The 21,889-nt window shown below is 37.7% G+C and overlaps 1 protein-coding gene and 1 pseudogene across 2 annotated transcripts in view; one reads left to right on the top strand and one right to left on the bottom strand.

The window, feature by feature from the left end:
- Positions 1–21,889, top strand: part of LOC309867646 (myocyte-specific enhancer factor 2A-like) — a 102,782-nt pseudogene that overhangs the window by 695 nt on the left and 80,198 nt on the right. The gene's annotated exons all lie outside the window — the stretch shown is intronic.
- LOC309867654 (multiple C2 and transmembrane domain-containing protein 2-like) overlaps positions 8,865–21,889 on the bottom strand; it is a 184,589-nt gene continuing 171,564 nt past the window's right edge. Inside the window, exon 3 of the mRNA XM_082736710.1 lies at positions 8,865–8,935. Within this exon, the coding sequence (XP_082592836.1) occupies positions 8,903–8,935 (33 nt within the window). The 3' untranslated portion in view covers positions 8,865–8,902. The remainder of the gene's footprint in view (positions 8,936–21,889) is intronic.

Below are 21,889 nucleotides of genomic sequence, written 5' to 3'. Positions count from 1 at the left end.
GTTCATGGGCAAGCTGGCTCATTTTACAAACAAATCATTGTTAGAAAACTGCCATGTGCATTTGTTTACATATTGTCTGTGCCTGATTTCATATTGTAACAGCATAATTGAGTAGTTGCCCATAGGCCTAAAATCATTACTCCTGGCCTTTTAAGACGTTTGCCATGCTCTTGGTTTACAGGAAAGAAGGAAAAATAGTTTCATAGAATATTGTAAATAATCTAGTAGTCACAGCATATGCAGGAGGGGTAGATTCTGCTCTGGAAAGTTTACCTCTCAGGAGAAGTTTCCAGAAAAGCTGGTTTCTGGAAGCTTACCAGGAACAGAACAGCACTAAAGATAAAATCTGCAGAGTCTGAGTAGTAATTCATCTGGTAATATGGATATAATTGGAGACAAAACTCAGCTGAATAGCTGATAGAGAAGTTAGTGGAAGTGATTAGAGTTGTCACTGGACCTAAATGAAGAGAACTCCTGTTTCATCTCATGAAAATTCTTCTGATAAAATGTAGGGCTCACACAGTATGATTCTTTATGAAGGTTGATAAAACAGGGGAGAGTGATAAAATAACTAGTCCATCATGATTCTAAGCAAGCTTGCAAGTAAATGTCCCTTCATAAATCTGAGGACTATGTCACATAGAGGGAACATGGGGGACCTGCTTCATGAACACATGCAATACTAATGTAAAATAGGGTTTATTCGGGGAATAACATAAAAGCAGAGAACTGGCGAAGGATGTAACATTCCCTGAACTCTCATTGTCCCATAGAGAGTCATGTTTAAATTCAGCATAGATACACTGGATCTACCAGTGGAAAAGACATCCCAACTTTAGAGAGAAAAAGGAGCTAGACATATGTAAGTGACTGTGTAATGGAGCTTTTTAACCTAAGGAAATGATATTATTAAAAGATGAAGCTTGCCACTATACTCAGCAACTAGAATTAGCCTGAATTAATAATTAATATGTTGAGTTTACCTAAGTCATTTTCTTACTAAGCTGCCAGATGGGGCAAGGGTAAGGGTGTCTGAATTTCTTCTTAGGAGATTTTGGCAAAGAATGCAGAAACCATACTGTGGAGGTAGTTAGACAATTTGGTTTTCAGGTTTGATTAAGCACAGACGTAATTTGTTACTTTTAACTTGTGGATTTTGAGTCAAAAGTTTCATTATTCTTGCATTAAAATGGGGGAAAAAGGTTTCTGTGCTGAAGAGAATATGTGTCACTTATTCATCCAAATTTGAATATTTACCATATCAGAGAGAGACTGTTAAGCACTGGAGACTCATTCAAAACATATAGCCTACAGAAGAAATTTAACTATGTGGCAGATAGATGCTAAGCTTAGGTGCTGGGAGGGTTTATGGAAGGAACTACCAACCTCTGGGGTTGTTTAGCGAGCAGTACTGAAGGAGGTAATAGCGAATAGAGTTTTCAATGATGGATTTTTGGAGCTACTAAGATAAAATCACACTTCAAGTCATTAGAAGAGTGAGTTAAAACTTTTGGGGTTGACACTACCATGCACTTAAGAGCTGCTTCACCTCACTTCAATTCTACTTGGAAGCTTTCACTTGACTTCCATTTGGGAGCTTCTAGTGAAACCTTGTGTTGGTCCTTCTTGGCATAATGTGTTTCTATTTAAAAAGTAAATTTTGTATTAAAGTATAACATAAAAGAAAAGCACACAAATCCTAAGTGTGGCTAAGAGAGTTATTGCAAAAGTACATGGCCACGTAACCAGCATATCCCAGTGCACCACCCCAGAAACTCTCTGTCTTGTCTTCCAGGCATTATCTCCCTGCCCCAGGGAAGGAAAATCATTCACTGAACTTTCTAACACATAGGTTAATTACCCCTGGTTTTGAATTTATGTGAACAGCATGTGTTCATTTGGGCAACATTATGTTTGTGAAATTAATGTTAGTGTTGCATGTGGGTATATATGTAGATGTATTTTATAAATCTACATATTCATATATGTTTTCATTGATGTATGATATCCCATTGAGTGGATAGAACACAATGTGTACACTTATTTTTTCTACTGTAAATAGAATTTTGGGTTGTTTTCTACTTTGAGACTATTATAAAGAGTGCTATTTTGAATACTCCCATGTGTGTCTTTGGTACCTATGAATGCTTGGGTATATGCCGAGGGGTACAGTTGCTAAGTCAGAGAATATACCTGTGATAGCTTTAATAACAATAGTTTTCTAAAGTGGTTGTACTGATTTATAATTTTTGCTCTGCTAACAGGGTGTGAAAGTTCCAGCTGATCTAAATATTCACCATTACTAGTTTTTATCCCTTTCATTTTAGCTGTTCTGGTGGGTGAGCAAAAGTAACATTTTAATTTTAAGATTCTGTGATGTGTGATGAAGTTGATCACCTTTTCATAACTTTCCTGGCTTTTTAGATACCTTCTTTTATGACTTACCTGTTAAGTCGTACCTCACTACCTTTTCTTAGGCAGTCTCCTTGACTGCTTTTTTCTTAGTAATTATTAGTATACATTCTGTATATAATATATTCTCAGTGTTTTGTTCATTGTGTGCATTTCAAATAACTTCCCTCATATCATGGCTTGCCTTTTCACTTTTTCAATCCTTTTTTTTTTTTTTTAATGTTGTCCAGTTTCTCTTCTTTTTTTTTTTTTCCTTTATGGCTATTGCTCTGTGTTGTGTTGGAGAAATACTTACCTATCATAAGTCCATAAAGATTGTTTTTATGCTTTCTTCTGCTTTTTACCTTTCATGTTTTAGATCTGTTATCCATTTTGAATTTAGTTTTGTGTATGGTGAGGTGTTGGGGTTAAGATTTATTTTCCTGATAAATACTCAGTTCACCCAGTACAGTTTGTTTTAAGAACCATCCTTCCTCCATTGCATGACAGGGGTTGCCTTTGCTGTGAATCAAGGAATCATACACATGTGGGGCTGTTTCTGAACTATGTTTTGTTCCATTTGTGTATTTTATATCCTTGCTCAATTCTGTACTATTTTAATTACTGTAGTTTAATATTTGGTAGTAGAAATTCTCTACCATGGTATTCTGCATGACTGAGTGGTTGTTCTTGTCATTTTTCTCTCCAAGTGAAACCAAGTGTCAATATTCACTTAAGAGATGGGCGCCGGGGTGGCTCAGTGGGTTAGGCTGTTGCCTTCAGCTCAGGTCATGATCTCAGGGTCCTGGGATCGAGTCCCGCATCGGGCTCTCTGCTCAGCAGGTAGCCTGCTTCCTTCTCTCTCTCTCTCTCTGCCTGCCTCTCTGCCTACTTGTGATCTCTCTCTGTCAAATAAATAAATAAAATCTTTAAAAAAATATTCACTTAAGAGAATCAACAAAATAAACTTACTGGAATTCAGATGTATGGATTGATTTAGGAGAACTTAAATCTTTACAGTATTAAGTCTTGTAATCCATAAATAGATATGGTTACCTTACATTTGTTTTTCATTAATGTACAAGTCTAAACATTTTTTATTTTGTTTATTTTTAGGTATTGGATTTTTTTTAGTGTCATTATGTTTTTCCCCAGATTTCATTATTCTCGATGCTTGTTGCTAAGCCTATAAAAGCATAGTTTATTTTTTTAATGTTGACTTTGTGTCTAGCAATCTTGCAAAATTCACTTTCAAAATTTACTTATTTCTAATAGTATGAGTTGTACACTATTTTGGATTTCCTATGTAAACAGTTGTGTTGTCTGTGAAAAGTGATTTACTCTTTTTGAAATCCTTTATTACATTGTTTCATTGCACTAGCTAGGACCTCTAGAATAATGAATAAATGTGAAGGTAGTGGGCATCCTTTGTCTCATTCTCAACTTTAGGAAAACACATTCAATATGTGATCATTGATTATGGTATTTACTGAGAGTTTTTCTAAAAGATCCCTTTTATCAGAATAGAAAAGTTTTCTGGTATTTCTAATGCCACTGTTTTTATCCTGAATGAGTATTGAATTTTATCAAAAGCTTTTTCTGAGTTTATGTAGATGATTCTATGGTATTTTTCTCCCCTTTTTTCTTTAATGTAGTATCCTATGTTGGTTGATTTTCCAATGTTAAAGCATTTGAATGCTTTAAAAATGTATTTCTTGAAATACACCTTTATATATATCACTTGATTTGATTGTTCTTACCCCATTTTTTATTTTTGCAAGTATGTGTGTGTGTGTGTGAGTGAGTTTAGTCTGAAATTTTTTTTTCTTGTAATGTCATTCTTAGGTTATGACAAGTTATGCTGGCCTTAGAAAATGAGTTGGGAAGTCTTGTTTCTTGTTCTCTGGAGAAGTTTGTGTAATAGTAATATATTTCTTCTTTGAATACTTGGAAAAGTTTACCAGTAAATCTGTTTGTCCTTGGAGTTTACTGTGTGAGAGTTTTTTAATGTAAATATTTAATTTCTGTAAGAGATAGACTGATTCCTACTCTTCTACTTTTTCTGCCAGTTGGGTAAGTTGGGTTTTTCAAGAAATTCTCTATTTTATTTAAATTGTTAATATTATGGATATTCAACGTGCATATGCTCTAATTTTCTTCATATTGCTCATAGTCTCTTTTATATTTTGTCTTCCATTCCTTATATTGTTACTTCGTGTCTTTCTTTCCCTTGATCACTGAGATTATGTCAGTTTTATTAACCTTTCTTTTCTTCTTTTTCTATTGTGTTATGTTAGTCACCATAATTATTAAACCTTTCTAAGAATGAACATTTTAGCTCACGGGTTCTGAGCTGTGTCTGCCAGAGAGATGCCTGGGGAATGAGACAGGGTTTAATGAAATAAAAGGTGAGCCCAAAAAAGGACCTGCCCTCTCCCCACAGGTCTGCTTCTGGAAATGACTTTGTGGACCAGGGACCCTCCTGGGGGCCATCTCGGGGGTGATGGGCTAAAGATGGAGAACCACATGGACCACTGCAGTCACCCCTAGAACAGAGTTAATCCCTTCCAAATATTCTTGGACATGCTGGCTCCACAGAAAATTCATGAATTCATGAGACTCTGCCAGCTCCAGCTGATTTCTTCTGACTTGCTAGAACTAGAATCCATTGTCTTAATTAATATCTTTGGGGAGACCCTTTCACTCCTGGGAAGCTGCCTGCCCAGAGTGGCTGAGGGGACCTCAAAAGAGACAGATCCCTGAGACCTTGGAGGACAGGGCCAGGCTTCTCTGAAGCAGAAGGAAGCTTTAAATCAGGAGAATGAGCCTCACTTACAGGTGGGGGTCCTGAGAGAATGGTCAAGGTCTGGCCCTGCTTTGACCCGTAGGTTTCCTGTCGGGTCATGTGGGCCTTCAGTGGCTGGACATCTGGCTACAATCAGTCTTTCCACCTCCCCCCATGCCTGTAGAAGTGAGATCACTTTTTATTTCAGGGTAAAGTTAGAGCAACTGTCTCCTAGAAGCTGGCTGGCCTCCCCATCCCCCAATGCAACTGCTGTGCTCTGGTTGTCAGGCAACTGTTTACCTTAGCACTAGAGCGCCTCCCAAGGTTCTGAGCCTTCAGTTGAGACCCAGAGAACACTGGCCTTTGGAGGCAGAGCTGGGGAGCTCTCCATAGCCCTGGATGGCCTCCTGCCTACCATAGATCCACTTTCCACTTGGTCCTAGACCACCTGTGCGGTCCTCTGCTGGTGATTTCTGAAAGCTGGAGACACGTTTCAGGTCTCCGTGGATTTCCCTGGGAGATCCTGGTATAAACTGTGATACTGGTTTTACCAGTGAAGAAACAACACATTTTAGAGAAGTGTGAAGGTGTCAGGCAAAAGGTGTTTCGCCCACGCTGAAGTCTGTGGAAAAGGCAGTGAGAATATGGAACCGCTGACACAAGCTGATGATGCCCGAGGTCTGCCCGGGGCGGAGGCCAGTCTTCCCAACTTAACATCCTCGTGCTTATCAGCAGTAAATACAAACCACTGTAGGCTGTCTCTTCAGAATACTCTTGACTTTCTGAAAAAGTTACTGAAGGGCCAGCCTCCTAAATCATCTCAAGAGACTGGTCACAGACCCATCTTCAAAGCCTCAGAAGAGAAGGGAGAAGACCTTGGGGAGAAAACACTGGGTGATGTGACTAAAAACCCTCCTGATCTCCAGAGTCCAGAACGGCTCGCCCAAGAAACTGCGAGATGGAAGCAGAGACTCCAAGAAATGGAGCAGGAGAAAGAAAGGCTTGAACAGTCAAACGCAGGATTCCAACAGGCCCTGAACGAGAAAGTCAGCCAGTTAGTACCCGTGGGTGAAAACCTGCTGAAAACCTTCCCTGGGCCCACACAGCTTGGAGATCATTTGGGTCATGTCAACTGTGAGGTCGAGGAAAAGAGGGAAACAGAAAATGACGATGGCCCCATCCACGGGTCAGAGGGTGATCTGAAGGGTGTCACTGATGATGCTGATTCCAATGTGTCCCTTCAAAGTGCTGAAGCGAAAAAGCAGGAACTAGTCAGACAATTGCAGGAAGGAAAGCAAATGAATGAGGAGCTTATGGCACAAATAACAGATCTTCAAGCCAAGGAGGCCTCTTTGCAGCGTGAAAATTCACAGCTTGAAGAGGAGATTCAGCAGCTGAAACAGAAGCTTCAAACTCTGCCTCAATTATATCAAGATTGCATCAGCCCCGTTGAGAGAAAATGGTCTGAGGCAGAAGAGCAGTGTGCAGACATTAAGTGGAATCTTTCCTGCACACGTAGAAACATCAAGGCCATGTCTCAGACTCGAGACTTCTACAAGGACATCGCTGAAGACACCAGGAGACAATTGGAGGAAAATGCCATACACTATCAAAAGGGGATCCTCTTCCATGCAAAGAGAGCTCAGGAAAGCTGGATGGCAGCTGTGCTGACCGAGAGAAGCCTCAAGGAGCTAAAGAAAGAAAGTGATTACAACAGGCAAATGTTGGCCAAAGCAGAGTCCAACTTCCAGCTTTTCCCAAGTGGCCCTTTTACTCCTGCTCCTCCACCAGCTGCCCACAGAGGCCCAGAAGTGTCAGAGAACCCCTGGATCATCAGCACCCCCAGGAAGGAGAAGAGCCAGGACTTGAGGGCCCAGGCAGCTGGGCCACACCACCAGAGCCCCCTGAGGATTTGACTGAGCTCACCGCAGGCCGGTCCTGAATTCCCACAGCCACAGCATAACATCTGCATGTGTTTTCTGTCCTTAAAGTTATTTTGACTTATCTCTTTTTAGTTTAGGTATTATTTAGATAGATAGTTAGATAGTTATTTAATTGATAGTACAATTGCTTTTATTCAAGTAGATTTAGCATTATAGATTTCAGATAGTATTTTTCCATTAAAGTGTCATTTCCTATAATTCTTACAGATGTATTATTTTCACCAGACCCTCTAGAACTAGAAAATATTAAGTTAAAGATTTAAGTTAAAGATCTCCAGTTACTTTAACAATTATCAAAATTTGGCATGGATACAAACATTTAAAATAATCAACATTTTTTTAAGAACGTTTTTCTTTGGCATGAACATTTTTGTGTGCTGTTTTCATACACATAAGCTTGTATGAGACATCTGCACAAGTCAATTAATATGTATCTGAACAAATTTTGATTTGAAAAACTGGGGAAAAGAAAACCCTAAAACAACAATTTCCTATTCCAACTTCATAAATTTTGCATTGGTGGTTCAGTGGTAGAATTCTCGCCTCCCAACTTCATAAAATTTTGATTATCTTAGCAGAGTTTAGTTACAATTTTTTCTCCCTTTGTTAACATTTAAAACTTTTTCCCTTTTCTTTAAGTTATTGTTTGCTAAACGTTTCGACATTTCTCAATTTATGTAGCAAAAATAAAAGTTTTTCAGAGATGGCAAGCAAACAGACCTCCCCCATGCAGTTTACAAGGCACTTTTAGTCAGTTTGGCGGTAACAGAGAGTAATAGAACAGTAAAGAAAGCTGCCAATTTTTAAAACAATTTTAAAGAGAGAAAGAAATGATGTTCACACAATTTGTATAATATGCAAAATATACCTAGCTCGTATATACACAAAAGGAGAATTGCCCAATGTATCAGATAGATGCTTGCCCTCTGTTTCTTGGATCTGTGGAAGCAGAAAGCAAGGCAAAAAGCAGAGGGAGACTCCCAGATGCTAACAACAGGGGGAGCTGTTCCCACTCTTGGGCCTGCCTGGAGGGAGGAGGGGGAAAGTGGTGCCATCAGGGCCCTAGGGAAGGCAGATTTAGTTCCAGGCCACCGCAATAATGCAAATGTCACCATAAAGCACATAATTCATTAATTAATATTTTTTATGGAAATCAAATAAAAAAAGCCTTGTTTAAAAAATATTTTTTGTTATTATTTATTTATTTGAGAGAGAGAGTGAGAGAGAGCATGAGAGGGGAGAAGAACAGAGGGAGAGGCGGACTGCTCGTGGATCGGGGAGCCCCATGTGGGACTCGATCCCAGGACTCTGGGATCATGACCCGAGCTGAAGGCCGTTGCTTTGCCAACGGAGTCCCCCAGGCACCCAAATTAAAAAATATTTTCTTGCTGAAAACTGCTAACCGTCATCTGTGCATTTAGCAAGCTGTAATCTTTTAGCTGGGAGGAGGGTCTCGTTTCAGTATTGAGGCACGTTGATCAGGGTGGTGGTTGATAGAAAACTGTGACAATTTCTTCAAAGATGACGATGACCAAGGTTGCCGCATCAGCTTACCCTTCCTGTCATGAAGACTTCTGGTAGCGGGCAGGGCTGTGGAGGGACGTGAACAAATTGGAGCGCAGATGGTTGGGAATGTGAAACAGTGCAACTGCTGTGGAACATGGTGCGAAGTTTCCTCCAAAAATTAAAAAATACTCTATGATCCAGTAATCCCACTTCTGTATTGCGGAAAACTGAAATCAGGATCTGAACGGGGTTTCTGCATTTCTAGGTTCATAGGGCACTATTCCCAGGAGCCCATGGATGGATGGATGGGCTGAGAGAATGTGGTGTGAATGAGTAAAGAAAATGTAATATTATTCTTTAAAAAGAAGGAAATTCTGTCACACGTTACAATATGAATGAAACTTAAGGATATTGCGTTCCACAAAATAAGCCAGTCTCTCTCTCTCTCTCTCTCTCTCTCTCTCACACACACACACACACACACACACCAGATTTTCTGTGTCCCCTTATATGAGATCTCTAAAGTGGCTGAAAATAATATAGAATAGGGACACCTGGGTGGCTCAGTAGGTTAAAGCCTCTGCCTTCGGCTCAGGTCATGATCCCAGGGTCCTGGGATCGAGCCCCACTCTGGGCTTTCTGCTCGGCGGGGAGCCTGCTTCCTCCTCTCTGCCTACTTGTGATCTCTGTCTGTCAAATAAATGAATAAAATCTTAAAATAATAATAAAAATAAAATAAAAAATAAAGCAGTCAAATTTCTACAAACAGAAATTGGAACCATGGCTCCCAGGGCTGAGGGGTGGAAGGCACGGGGTTGTTCTTCCCTGTGCATAGAGTTTCAGATTTGCAAGATTAAAATTTCTAGCAATCCTTGCACAATTATGTGAATTTAGTTAGTAATACAAAACAGCAAACTCAAACTCGCGTGAGAACAAATGTGTCCTTCCTATCCCCCCAGAATCAAATCAGAAGTTAGGGAGTTAGCCAATGAGGAGGAAGCTGGTGTCTTATTTTCCTATTACTCTATGATGTTTGGGTGCCCTGATTATATACCTCTGGAGAATATCCTAGATATAACCTCAAGATAGAGATTAATCCAAAGGCGCCTGGGTGGCTCAGTGCCTGAGGAATCCAGTTCTTGCTTTGGGTTCAGGTCATGATCTCAGGGTCTGGGATTGAGCACTGCATCTGAGCTTGTCCCTCGCACTCCTCCTCCCCCACGTGCACGCTCTATCTCTCTCTCTCAAATAAATAAATAAATAAATAAATAAATAAATAAATAAAATCTTTTTACAAAGAGAAAGAAGATTCTACCTAGAGAACATTTCTCAGGTAGTTCTTCCTATCTCAAATGTAGCTGGTGATTAAACCCAGTCATATCACTCCCCCCTTTTTTTTTTAACAGAGAAAGCAACAAGCAGGAGGAACAAAGGAACAACAGGCAGAGAAAGAGGAAGAAACAGCCTTCCTACTAAGCAAGGAGTCCTATGTGGGGTTCCGTCCTAGGACCCTGGAATCATGACTTGAGCCTAAGACAGACACTTAACTGATTGAACCACCCAGGAGCCCTGTCCTCCTGGAATCTCAAAACACTTCCCCATTTTGTAATCCAAACAGGTTTACCAGCAAAACAGGTTGTACCAGGCCATGCTGGAGGTCCTGAAGACTATTAACGTTCAGTCATTACAAAATGAAATTAATATTTGAGCAAATATGCACCATTTATTGTGTTTATAGACTTATTTTTGGTTATTGCCTGTTTAATTTTCCCCTTAATCGGGATTGATTTTAAAAGCTGTTTGCATATACAAACCTCTTTTCTTTCACACTGCATTATACTCAGGGCAGAGGTATCCAGTGAAATTTGGTAAGTTCAAACATAAAGTAGAAATTTTCTTCATAATTAGGTTGAGGTTTTTTTTTTTTATCAAGACTTGAGGAGATGCTTAGAATTTTAGGCCCTTAAGACTTGATACAGGGAATGTTAATACCCTGTCAGGAGCACTTTGTTTCATTTTGCTTTCTAATTTGTTGGCATTCACTGATTAAGCACATAATTAACAAGCTAGTATAACAGGAGAAGGCATTAGGGAGTGGTTTTTCTTGGGTCATTCAGGTCTTCAGTTATCATCAGCAATTCTATTAAGTGTTATCTATTTGCTTTGTAAAATGTAGTTGAGATATTTGAAAAGAGGAGTTTGAATCAGTCATTTCATTTAACCCTTCTTGTTAATATGGAAAATTGGAAGTTGTAGTAACTTGTTTCACAATATAAACTGTGATATTTGACATTCAACTATTATTGGAATGATAGTGTCTACACTGTTTTTATTTGTTTCAGATTACTTCTTTACAAGATGTATCCATGTGATTTTGTGATATTGTCTTGTGTAATTTCTGCTCTGGTAATTATCCTATAGAAACTTAAAACTTATTTTAAGAATAAGTTTGAGAAGTTGTCAGTGTTTATCATTTTTGTTCACAGCAAGCACTCACCTGTTGTCATGGTATCTCATGACATGAGTGGCTCGGTTGGTTTGCCATCTGCCTTTGGTTCAGGGCTCAGGTCATGTTCTCAGAGTCCTGGGATTGAGCTCCAGCAGAGTTGGGCTCCCTGCTCAGCAAGGAGTCTGCTTCGTCCTCTCCTTCTTCCTCTCCCCCTGCTCGTACTCGCTCGCTCTCTCACAAATAAATATATAAAACCTTAAAAAAATAAGTGAGCTGAACTGTGGTTGTGCGTAACTGTTAAAAGCATGCCTCGGTTAGACAACTTGACTGACTTTGCTATGTGACCTTGGTAGGTACCTTCTTAGTCTTTCAGTTTCCTTTTGAGGATAATAATGAGATTATTGTTGGCTTGCCTTTGTTGCTGTTCCTAACTGCATCTAAAGCAGTTAGGATATTGGTTAGCATATGATAAATACTGCTGTTGCAGTTGCTGTTATTGTCATCATCTCATTAAGTCTTTCTCAAATCTTAATCCCATATGATAGTACTTACTTCCTTGCTTTCTCTCTCTCTCTCACTCTCTTTTTTTTTATTAAGGTCTTCATATAACTGCTGTATATTACATATTCCTCATTCATTGATGTAGGCTTCCCCAACTAGAATGCAAGCTCCGTGAGATCAGTCGTAGAGATGTAGAGATTTTTCACTAGAACCTAGAAAGGTGTTGAGTATATTGGATACTCAGTAAATATTTTCTGAATGGACTATGTTGAATTCTATTCCAAATAGTAACTAGATATTGGGGATATAAAAATGCATGAAGTTCTTTCTCTAAAAAAAATAATATAGAATAGAAGAGGCTCATACTTAAACAAAACTCAGTATGATTTTACTCCCCCCCACCTCCCAGAAGTGATTGTGATGGTAAGAGTATTCCTGAGGTTGCTGTCACAGAAGGTGCCCTTAAACCTGGGAAGATTGTTTAAAAGATGGGGGCCCCCTGTTTTCTAGCAGAGGTGAAAATTTGAGCGGAATTACAGATCTTGAAGTCCAGGTTAACAACAATGTAGGCTGATTAGAAATGGGGGGACTGGGTGACTCATTTGGGTGTCTGACTGGATTTGGCTCAGGTCATGATCTCAGGGTTCTGCAGTTGGTTCCATGCTTGGTATGGAGCCTTCTTAGGAGTCTCTGTCTCCCTTTCCCTTTGCTAAACCCCTCTCCCCAACCTGCTTGCTTATATGAATGCAAGCCGCTCCCTCTCAAAAAAAAAAAAAAAATGTAGAGTGTCTAGCTAGGAGGTTGGTGGGGATCACGGAATCAGATTTGGGAGTAATAGCAATTGGAGATACAGCTTGTCTAGCCCTTGCCTGGACAGAAGCAATGAGATTTGGAGATTTAATATATGAAATTTAATGATAACTGGATGTAGCACTAACATTTTAGTTCAGGTTTTATTTTGAAGGTAAGAGTATGTTTCATTATAGAATATTATAAAAGAATTTGATTTTTTAAAATATTTCCTTTTAGAAATTGAGAACTATGTACAAAACACAAATTTCCAATAACAATTCATTATTTATTTATTTATTTATTTATTTATTTTTAAAGATTTTTTTTATTTGTCAGAGAAAGAGTGAGAGAGTAGAGACCACAAGAGTGTGCATATAAGCTGGGGAAATAGCACACATAGGGAAAAGTAGGCTGGCTCCCTGCTGGGCAAGGAGCTGGATATGGGACTCAATCCTAGGATCCTAGAATCATGATCTGAGCCCAAGGCAGATGCTTAAACCGACTGAACCAATCAGGTGCCGCTCAGCTTTGTGTTTAATTGGTTATTTAATATGGGTCAAATTGCTAAACTTTAAGTTGAGAACCCATTAAAAAAAAGAGCTCCACTTTGAAATACTTGATTTTAGAAGTTGGTGATGATACTTTTTAAGGAGCTTTTTTTCCTTTTTTTCATTTCAGTGTAATTAGTTTAAAAGCTAAAATTGGCTTTTTTTTTATTAAAGATTTTATTTATTTATCCGACAGAGAGAGATCACAAGTAGGCAGAAAGGAAGGCAGAGAGAGAGGAGGAAGCAGGCTCCCTGCTGAGCACAGAGCCTGATGCGGGACTGGATCCCAGGATCCTGAGATCATGACCTGAGCCGAAGGCAGCGGCTTAACCCACTGAGCCACCCAGGCGCCCTAAAATTGGCTTTTTGAAGCAAGCTCTTTTTAACCTTGCCAAAAAAAGCTTATTTGTGTGTCTATATGTCTTAAAAGTTCAGGCTTTTAATATTTAATTTATTAATACAAAAAGAATATTTGGCAATTTGTATATTTTCCCCTCTAGAGAAGGGGTTGATTTGAAATGGAAATAAAATTATAGTATCACAGTAATTAATATTGCTGAATCAGATTCTAAAGACTGGTATTTCTTTCCATGGAGAAATGACCATTTTTATTTGATGTAGCAGATTTACTTGGGAGTTGGTAGAGTCATCCAGTCATGCATTTCTAAATTATTGGATGAACAACACCATAATTGGTCCTGGCCAGTCTGGGTGAGCAAGGTGGGGACTGAGGGAAGGGGCTTTTACCATCTTTCCTTTATACCTAAATGCCTTACTGTTATTCAAAGCAAACTGGATTATTCTTTATGTACTGATCCTTGGTTAGTATTCACCAGTGTTCCTTTTCTAAATATGAATTATTGACATCAGTTTTATGTTCACTTTGGCAATCTTATGTTCATTATTTTCATTTCATTATTACCTTTAAAAGACAGTGAAAGCTACAAGCATACATGTATTTGAATACAAACATATTTTACGGCAATGCAGATCACTGACCCTCTGACAATTTTCTTTTATAAATGAGAACATAATACAGTGAATACTTCCAATTATTTTAGCAAAGCGCACATTCAGTAGTCTGTGTGTACAAGGTAAATAGAAAGCATATCATGGGATCTAGAGTGTAGGAAAATGGGACCTAGGAAACCCAATTTGTGAATCTAGGGAGTTACAGAATATTACTGAACACAGCCTCAGAGTGACCACCTCAGTTCTGCTCCTCCCTTCTCACTAGTTTATCAACCCCTGGAGTTTTCAGTGTTCAGCTCCCAGGACAAGAGCTATTTATTAGCAGCAATCCATTGCCCATACAAAGGTTAGATTCTTCATCTCCCTATACACAGATCCTTCATCTCCCTTTACAGATTCTGTAAAGGGCTACAAGGGAAAAAACAGTTGCAGAAGACCAATTCACATCTGTCAGGTTCTCACCCCTCTAGAGTCTTGGCAACTCAAGTCCTTTTTCCTGCAGGAACTTTCCAGTGTCTTTTGTTGTATTTTATCTTGTTGTTCTGGTTGATGTCAGTGGGTTATTTAGTCTTCTATCAGTTACTTCATCTTACCTAGAAGCAGGTTTGTCAATTTCTTTCAACATTTTATTAATATAATACATGCTATTTTATGTATTTTGAGACTACATACCATTAGGCTCATACATATTTAGAATTATTTTACCTTCTTGATGAATTTTTCAATATATATTGATCTTCTCTGTTTTCAGTGAGACTTCCAATTTTAAGTCTATTTAATCTTACTTTAACATAGTTATACCTTTCTTACAGCTAGTGTTTTCTCAGTAGGTCTAGATCTCTACATTTACTTTCAACCTTACTATGTACTTAATGCTTTAAGTATATGTTTTATAAATAGTATATGGCTGGATTTTTCTTTTTAATGTAGTCTGATAGTATCTCTTGACTTGCCAGTTTACTTGGATTTTATTCTTTGTTTTGTTTGTATATTTGCACTATTTTATAACATCTTATTGATTTCAATTTGTTTAAGGGCCTCAGGCATTAAAAAATGACATAATCATATCACTCCTTGTGTCCTTAAAGGGGATATCAGAGGGGGAAGCACACCATGAGAGACTGTGAACTCTGAGAAACAAACTGAAGGTTTTGGAGGGCAGGAGGGTGGGGGTATGGGGATGGGGATGGGTGGTAGGTATTAAGGAGGGCACGTACTGCACAGAGCATGGGGTGTGGTGCATAAACAATGAATTTTGGAACACTGAAAAGAAATAAAATAAAATGGGGGGGGGAGAACTCTTCAGATTCAGCTTTACACAGAGTCCCCTACAGAAAAGAGCACTGGAAGAAGATACTCTATCTAGATGGAAATCTACCAATGGGGGGGGGGTTGGTTTGTATTTTGTTTTGTTTTGTTTTTGGATTTGTTTGTTTGTTTGTTTTGTTTTGTTTTAAGATTTATTTAGAGAGAAGGCTTGAGTCGGGGAAGGGGCAGAGGGAGAGAATCTTTCAAGCAGACTCCTCTCTGAGTGAGGAGCCCAATGCAGGGCTTGAGATCAGGACCTGAACCAAAACCATGAGTCAGATGCTCAACCAGCTGAGCCACCCAGGTGCCCCAACCTTGGAGGTTTTGATTAAGAATGGTTAGGTAGCCAATGCCAGAGGTTAGTCAGTCCCTACCCATGTTTTTCAGACTCTTATACAAACCATTGCTTCTGTGATGCTCTGATATTAATCCCTCTTATGAGGTGGCAGGTAGTAGGTGTCCCAGAAATAAAGATGAGAGGCATAAGCTGAACTGAAACTGCTCTTTTTATTTTATATTATATTATTTTATTTTGTTTTATTTTATTTTTTAAGTAGACTTCCGTGTCCATTAGGGATCCCAATGTGGGACTTGAATTCATGACCTGAGCTCAAGACATCCCTCACATTCAGAGTTAGATGCTTAACCAACTGAGCACACAGGCACCCCAAAACTGCTTTTTATCATTTTTAAATTTTTAATTTTTTAAAAGATCTTATTTATTTGCCAGAGAGAAAGAGAGAGCAAGCGAGTGAGAACATACAAGCAAGGGGAACAGCAGGCCGTGAGTGGAGTAAGCTCTCCATTGAGCAAGGACCGAGATGCAAGACTCTATCCAGGACCCAAGATCATGACCTGGGCTGACAGCAGTCGCTAAACCAACTGAGCCACCCAGGTGCCCCACCACTGGTTTAATTCTAAGGGAGGTAGATCCTGTGTCAACATCTTGTCAGAAATCTCAATTTGCTATTTTTTGATTTTGTTAAAATTAATAGTCCTATTCTATTCTGTGATCTAAATTTCCAGTATTTTAGTCATAGTTCTCAATTGAAAGGATTCATTAGTTATCAGTTATTCTTTACTGTGGTTCTTGCTCCCTTTTGTTGTTGTAATCTGTTTCGTGCTTTATGGATTAATTTAGAGAATTCTTTAGCACCACTCAGTGCCATGTGGCATTTTAGAAGCTGACTGAATATGCAGCATTGAACAAAACTGAAAAAAATCCCAGTTTTTCCCAATTTACATTTTACTTAGATGACTAGGTTTTTTTCAGCTAGTAGTTTTGTTTTGTTTTTCTTCCAAGAAGAGTTTCTGGGTGCTATATTTCCTTAGTATTTTTTTTAAAGATTTTATTTATTTATTTATTTGTCAGAGTCACAGGTAGGCAGAGAGGCAGGCAGAGAGAGAGAGAGGGGGAAGCAGGCTCCCCGCCAAGCAGAGAGCCTGCCATGGGGCTTGATTCCAGGACCCTGAGACCATGACCCAAGCCGAAGGCAGAGGCTTTAACCCACTGGGCCACCCAGGCAACCCTCCTTAGTATTTTTATGTTTGAAAATGTTTGTTACTTTGTACTTGCACTATGGCTTGGCAAGGTGTAATGGTCTAGGACCCCATTCCTTTTCCCTAGAACATTGCAAAGGTTAGTTCAAGGCGTTCTGGCTTTCAGTTTTGCCAGCATCAGACTGAGTATATTTTTCTTTTCACCAACAAGTGACTTAACATTCAGTAACTTATGCAGAATATGACATGAGTTTGATTACTTAAAGTGTGTGTGTGTGTGTGTGTGTGTGTGTCTGAAGTTTGTGACCTTTCAGTATTGTTTTATTTTTTTAATTTTTAATTTTTTTCATTTGGTATGGCTATACTTTGCTTTCTTTTTTTTTTTTTTAATTTTAATTCCAGTGCAGTTAACATGTTGTATTAGTTTCAGGTGTACAGTATAGTGATTCAGAGTCCCATATATTACTCAGAGTGCATCAAGGTAAGTGTACTCTTAATCCCCTTCACCTATTTCACGCATCCCCCACTCCACCTCCCCTCTGGTAATCTACTGTTCTCTAAGTTGAGAATCTGTTTTTTTTTTGGTTTCTCTTTTTTTCTTTATTCATTCATTTTGTTTCTTAAATTCCACACATGAGTGAAAGCATATGGTATTTGTCTTTGCCTGACTGGCTTATTTTATTTAGCAGTATACTCTCTACTGCCATTTGCTCCATCCACGTTGGTGCAAATGGCAAGATTCCATTCCTTTTTATGGTTCAATAATATTCTAATGATATATAACACATCTCCTTTATTCTGCAATCTGTAGACACTTGGAGTGCTTCCATATCTTGTAACAAATGCTGCAGTAAATATAAGGGTACATATATCCCTTTGAATTAGTGTTTTTGTATTCTTTGGGTAAATACCCGGTATTGTGATTACTGGATTGTAGGGTAGTTCTATTTTTAGTTTTTTGAGGACTCTCCATAGTCTTCCACAGTGGCTGCACCAGTTTGCATTCCCACTAAGAGTGCACAAGGGTTCTTTTTTTCCCATATCTTTTCCAATGCTTGTTGTTTCTTGCATTTTTTTATTTAAGCCATTCTGATAGGTGTGACATGATTATCTTATTGTGGTTTTGATTCGTATTCCTGTGATGATGAGTGTTTTCATGTGTCTGTCGGCCGTCTGAAAGTGTTTTTTGGAGAAATGTCTGTTCATATCGTCTTCCTATTTTTTATTTGGGTTATTTGTTTTTTTTGGGGTATTGAGTTGTATAAGTTCTTTATATACTTTAGATAATTCCCCTCGATTGGATATGTCATTTGCAAATATCTTTTCCCATTCCCTAGCTTGTTTTTTAGTTTTGTCACTTGTTTCCTTTGCTGTTTTCAATGTAGTCACAAGAGTTTGCATTTTGCTTTTATTTCTCTTGCCTCAGAAGACATGTCTAGAAGAATATTGCTATGACTAGTGTCAGAAAAGGCTACATGTGAAAGAATGAAACTAGACCACTTTCTTAGACTATACACAAGAATAAACTCAAATGGATTATGGATCTAAAATGTGAGATGTGAAACCAAAAAAATCCCAGAGAAGAACACAGCCAGAAATTTCTCTGATGTTTTATTTTTAAACAAATATTTTTTCTTTCCAGTTGTGTGCTTTTTTAATATACTTTCTTTTGACTATACCTGATGTCTTTATTCATACTAATTTTTTGTTTGTTTGTTTTGATCCTTTGAATTTCCTTATTGTGGCTTTAATCTCTGTTACGATTTCTTTTCTTCCTGGTTCTTGTCTGTGTGATACTAGCTCACTTTTTAGGTCATTATATTATGTCTTTGGTAATGGCATTAGGTACTAGTAAACAAGGGATGATTTTTTTCTGCCCCTAAAGATTTTATTTATTTATTTGAGAGAGAAAGAGCAAGAGCCAGAGGGAGGGGAGAAGGACAAGCCAACTCCCTACCGAGGTATTCTCTAGCCTAATTTTATGTTATGTTATCTGCTTCACATGAAATACATGAACTGAAATGTAGCTGGATTGCAACATTACTAATTAACAGTATACCAATTAGGAGACTGACTAATACCCACTTTTAGATGGAAAACTGATGTCTAGAAGGAAATCTCTATATGCCATCCAAAAATTTCTTAACTGCAAACTCTGAAGTAGAGGCAAAATGTAGAGACTCTGAAGGCTTATTTTTTTCCTTTGTATCTTATTATTTTGTTACAATCTAGTATCTTGGGCAGAATGTTTTTTACCTTAAACTGTAATCGTTATCTTTTCATTCTCTCTGTTGTTGCCCTCCCCCACCTGAATTCCATTTCCTTAAAAACGAAAACAAATATTTCAGCAGATGTTGAGGGGTTTTTTTGTTATTTGTTTTGTTTTGTTTTAACGTAACTTGTAATTTGTGTTTCATACTGAGAATTAAAATATCAGCTATAGGCCAGTATTCAAAAATACTTCATAAAAAGTATTTTGGATGTGTGGACACCTTTCATATAAGTAAGTGCCATAAGCAGGCTGCATTGCTTTGGCTCATTAACTTTTCTCATCACATGAAAGTTTAATTAAAAAAAAAAACTTTTAACCCTATTTTCAGTCAGTCCACAAAAATGTGGCTTATTTTTCTGGTTATATAATATGTGGAACTTTATACTTGGTGTACTGTGAAATATAAAAAAAATACAAGGCCTTAAGAACTTAAGGAGATCGATCTCTATAAAGTTAGGAGAATAAAGTAATCAAGTGCTAAGAGGTATAGATGTTAAATGCATCTGATGTTACCAAAAGGAAGAACACATACATCTTGCCTAAATTTACTGAAAACTATTAAATCATGTTACATTTTAATTTTATCATGCTACATAGGAAATTTATTGAAAAATAAGGAATATCTTTCATTTGTACAGTGAAATGCATTTTAATTGTTGCTTCTCTTTTACATGTGTAGATTATATTTGTAATATAATAGTATAGTATAGTCAATAGTATAGTATAGTCAATTTTATACCTGTGGGAACAACTTTGTAGTAGAAACAATTACCTTAATCATATTAAAGATTCTCAGCTTCTTCAATAACTACTGTAATGATTGATTATAAATGTAGGTCGGTAATGAGACAAAGTTCATGGAAGGAAAAGCATATCGTAGTTGTTGGTGAGGAGAGAAAATGCTGCAGTTAACACTGTTTCCAGTTCTATAGACTATTTAAAGGTACATTTATGGACTTTTTTTTTAAAACCCATTTTTTTAAAAGATCTTACTTATTTATTTATTTGACAGAGAGAGAGAGATCACAAGTAGATGGAGAGGCAGGCAGAGAGAGATAGGAGGAAGCAGGCTCCCCGCTGAGCAGAGAGCTCAATGCAGGGCTGGATCCCAGGACCCTGAGATGATGACCTGAGCCAAAGGCAGAGGCTCAACCCACTGGGCCACCCAGGCAACCCCCCCCCTTTTTTTTTTTTTAACCCATTTAAAAAAAATAGACTTTATTTTTAGAACAGTTTTAGATTCACAGCAATATCAAGGAGAAAGTTTGCGTATACTTTGTGCTCCCACGGATGCACAGTTCCCTGACTACCATATCCTACATCAGAGTATGGTACATTTTTTTAAACTGTTAAAGCTACATTGAACAACATCATCGCCCAAGGTCCATGGTTTACTTCGGGGTTCATCCTCAGTGTTGTACAGTCTCTGTGGTTTTGACAGTTGTTTAATGACATGTAGTCATCATTATAATATCATGCAGAATAGTTTCACTGCCCTAAAAATAATCCCTCCTGCTAACCCCTGAAAACCACTTACCTCTTTATTGACTCTTTAGTTTTGCCTTTTCTGAATTTCCTGGGATTTTTTCGAATTAAATTTTCCCAAATTAAATCGTATAGTATGTAGCCTTTTCAAATTGTTTTCTTCCATTAGTAATAATACATTTAAGGTTCCTACATGTCATTTCATGGCGTGATCGTTTATGGCTTCTTAGAGTTGAATAATATTCCATTGTCTGGATGTATCACAGTTTATCCATTCACCTACTGAAGGTACATACATATTTATTGGTTTCTGTTGATATTATGTTGAGTGTTTTTACATCTATGTTCATAAGAAACATTGGCCTGTAGTTTTATTTTCTTGTTCATCTATGTGGTTTTGGTATTTAGGGTAGTCTTAGTCCCTTATAGGTACCATTGGATAAGTTATATCCTCATAGGATAAGTTAGGAAGTATTCCCTCTGCTTCTGTCTTCTAGAAGAGGTTGTAAAATGTTGATATAATTCCTTAAATGTTTGGTAGAATTCACCAGTGAATCCATCTGGAGCTGATGCTTTCAGTTTTCAAAGGTTGTTTACTATTGATTAATAGATGATCTGAATAGGCTTGTATTGATTTCTCCTTGTTTGAGATTTGGCACATTGTGGCTTCCAAGGTACTGGCCTATTTTATCTAGCTCATCAAATTTGCAGGCATAGAGCTGTTCATATTCCTCTGTTATCTTTTTAATGTCAGTGGGATTTGTAGTTGAGTTGTCATGTCAGTTTTTCATTTCTAGTGTTAGTAATGTCTGTCTTTGTTCTTAGTTAGCTGGCTAGAGGTTTATGAATCACTCCTCGCCCCCAGAGAATTAGTATTTGGTCATAACATTTTCCCCTTTTGATTTCCTATTTTCAACTTAAGTGTTTGCTGTTCTAATTCTTATTGTTTCTTCTCCTTCCTTTGGATTTAATTTTAATCTAATTTCTTAAGCTTAGATTTTTGATTTTAGATCTTTCTTCTTCTTAGTTTATGCATCTAATACTATTTTCCCTCTGAGCATTGCTTTCACTCTCAGTACCTGAGTACTTTGATTTAGTTCAAAATAGTTTTTCATTTCTCTTGAGATTTCTTCTCTGACCTCTATGTTATTTAGAAGTATGCTGCTGGGTGTTATATTCAACTAATGATGTACTATAAGTTGGCTCTTTAAATTTAAATGAAAAATAAATTAAAAAATAAAAGCACACACACAAAATAAAAGTATGTTGTTTAAGTATTTTGATATTTTCCAGCCAATTTTCTGTTACTGATTTATTTAATTTCATTGTCATCTGAAAACCTATACTTTGTGATTTCTATTCTTATAACTTTGTTGAGGTATTTTATGTCCCAGAATGTGGTCTGTCTTATTGAATATTTCATGTGAGCTTAACAGT

Source organism: Mustela nivalis (genome assembly GCF_964662115.1).
Source record: "Mustela nivalis genome assembly, chromosome: 6".
In the NCBI taxonomy this organism is placed as follows: Eukaryota; Metazoa; Chordata; class Mammalia; order Carnivora; family Mustelidae; genus Mustela; species Mustela nivalis.
This window is presented reverse-complemented; position numbering and strand designations above follow the sequence as displayed.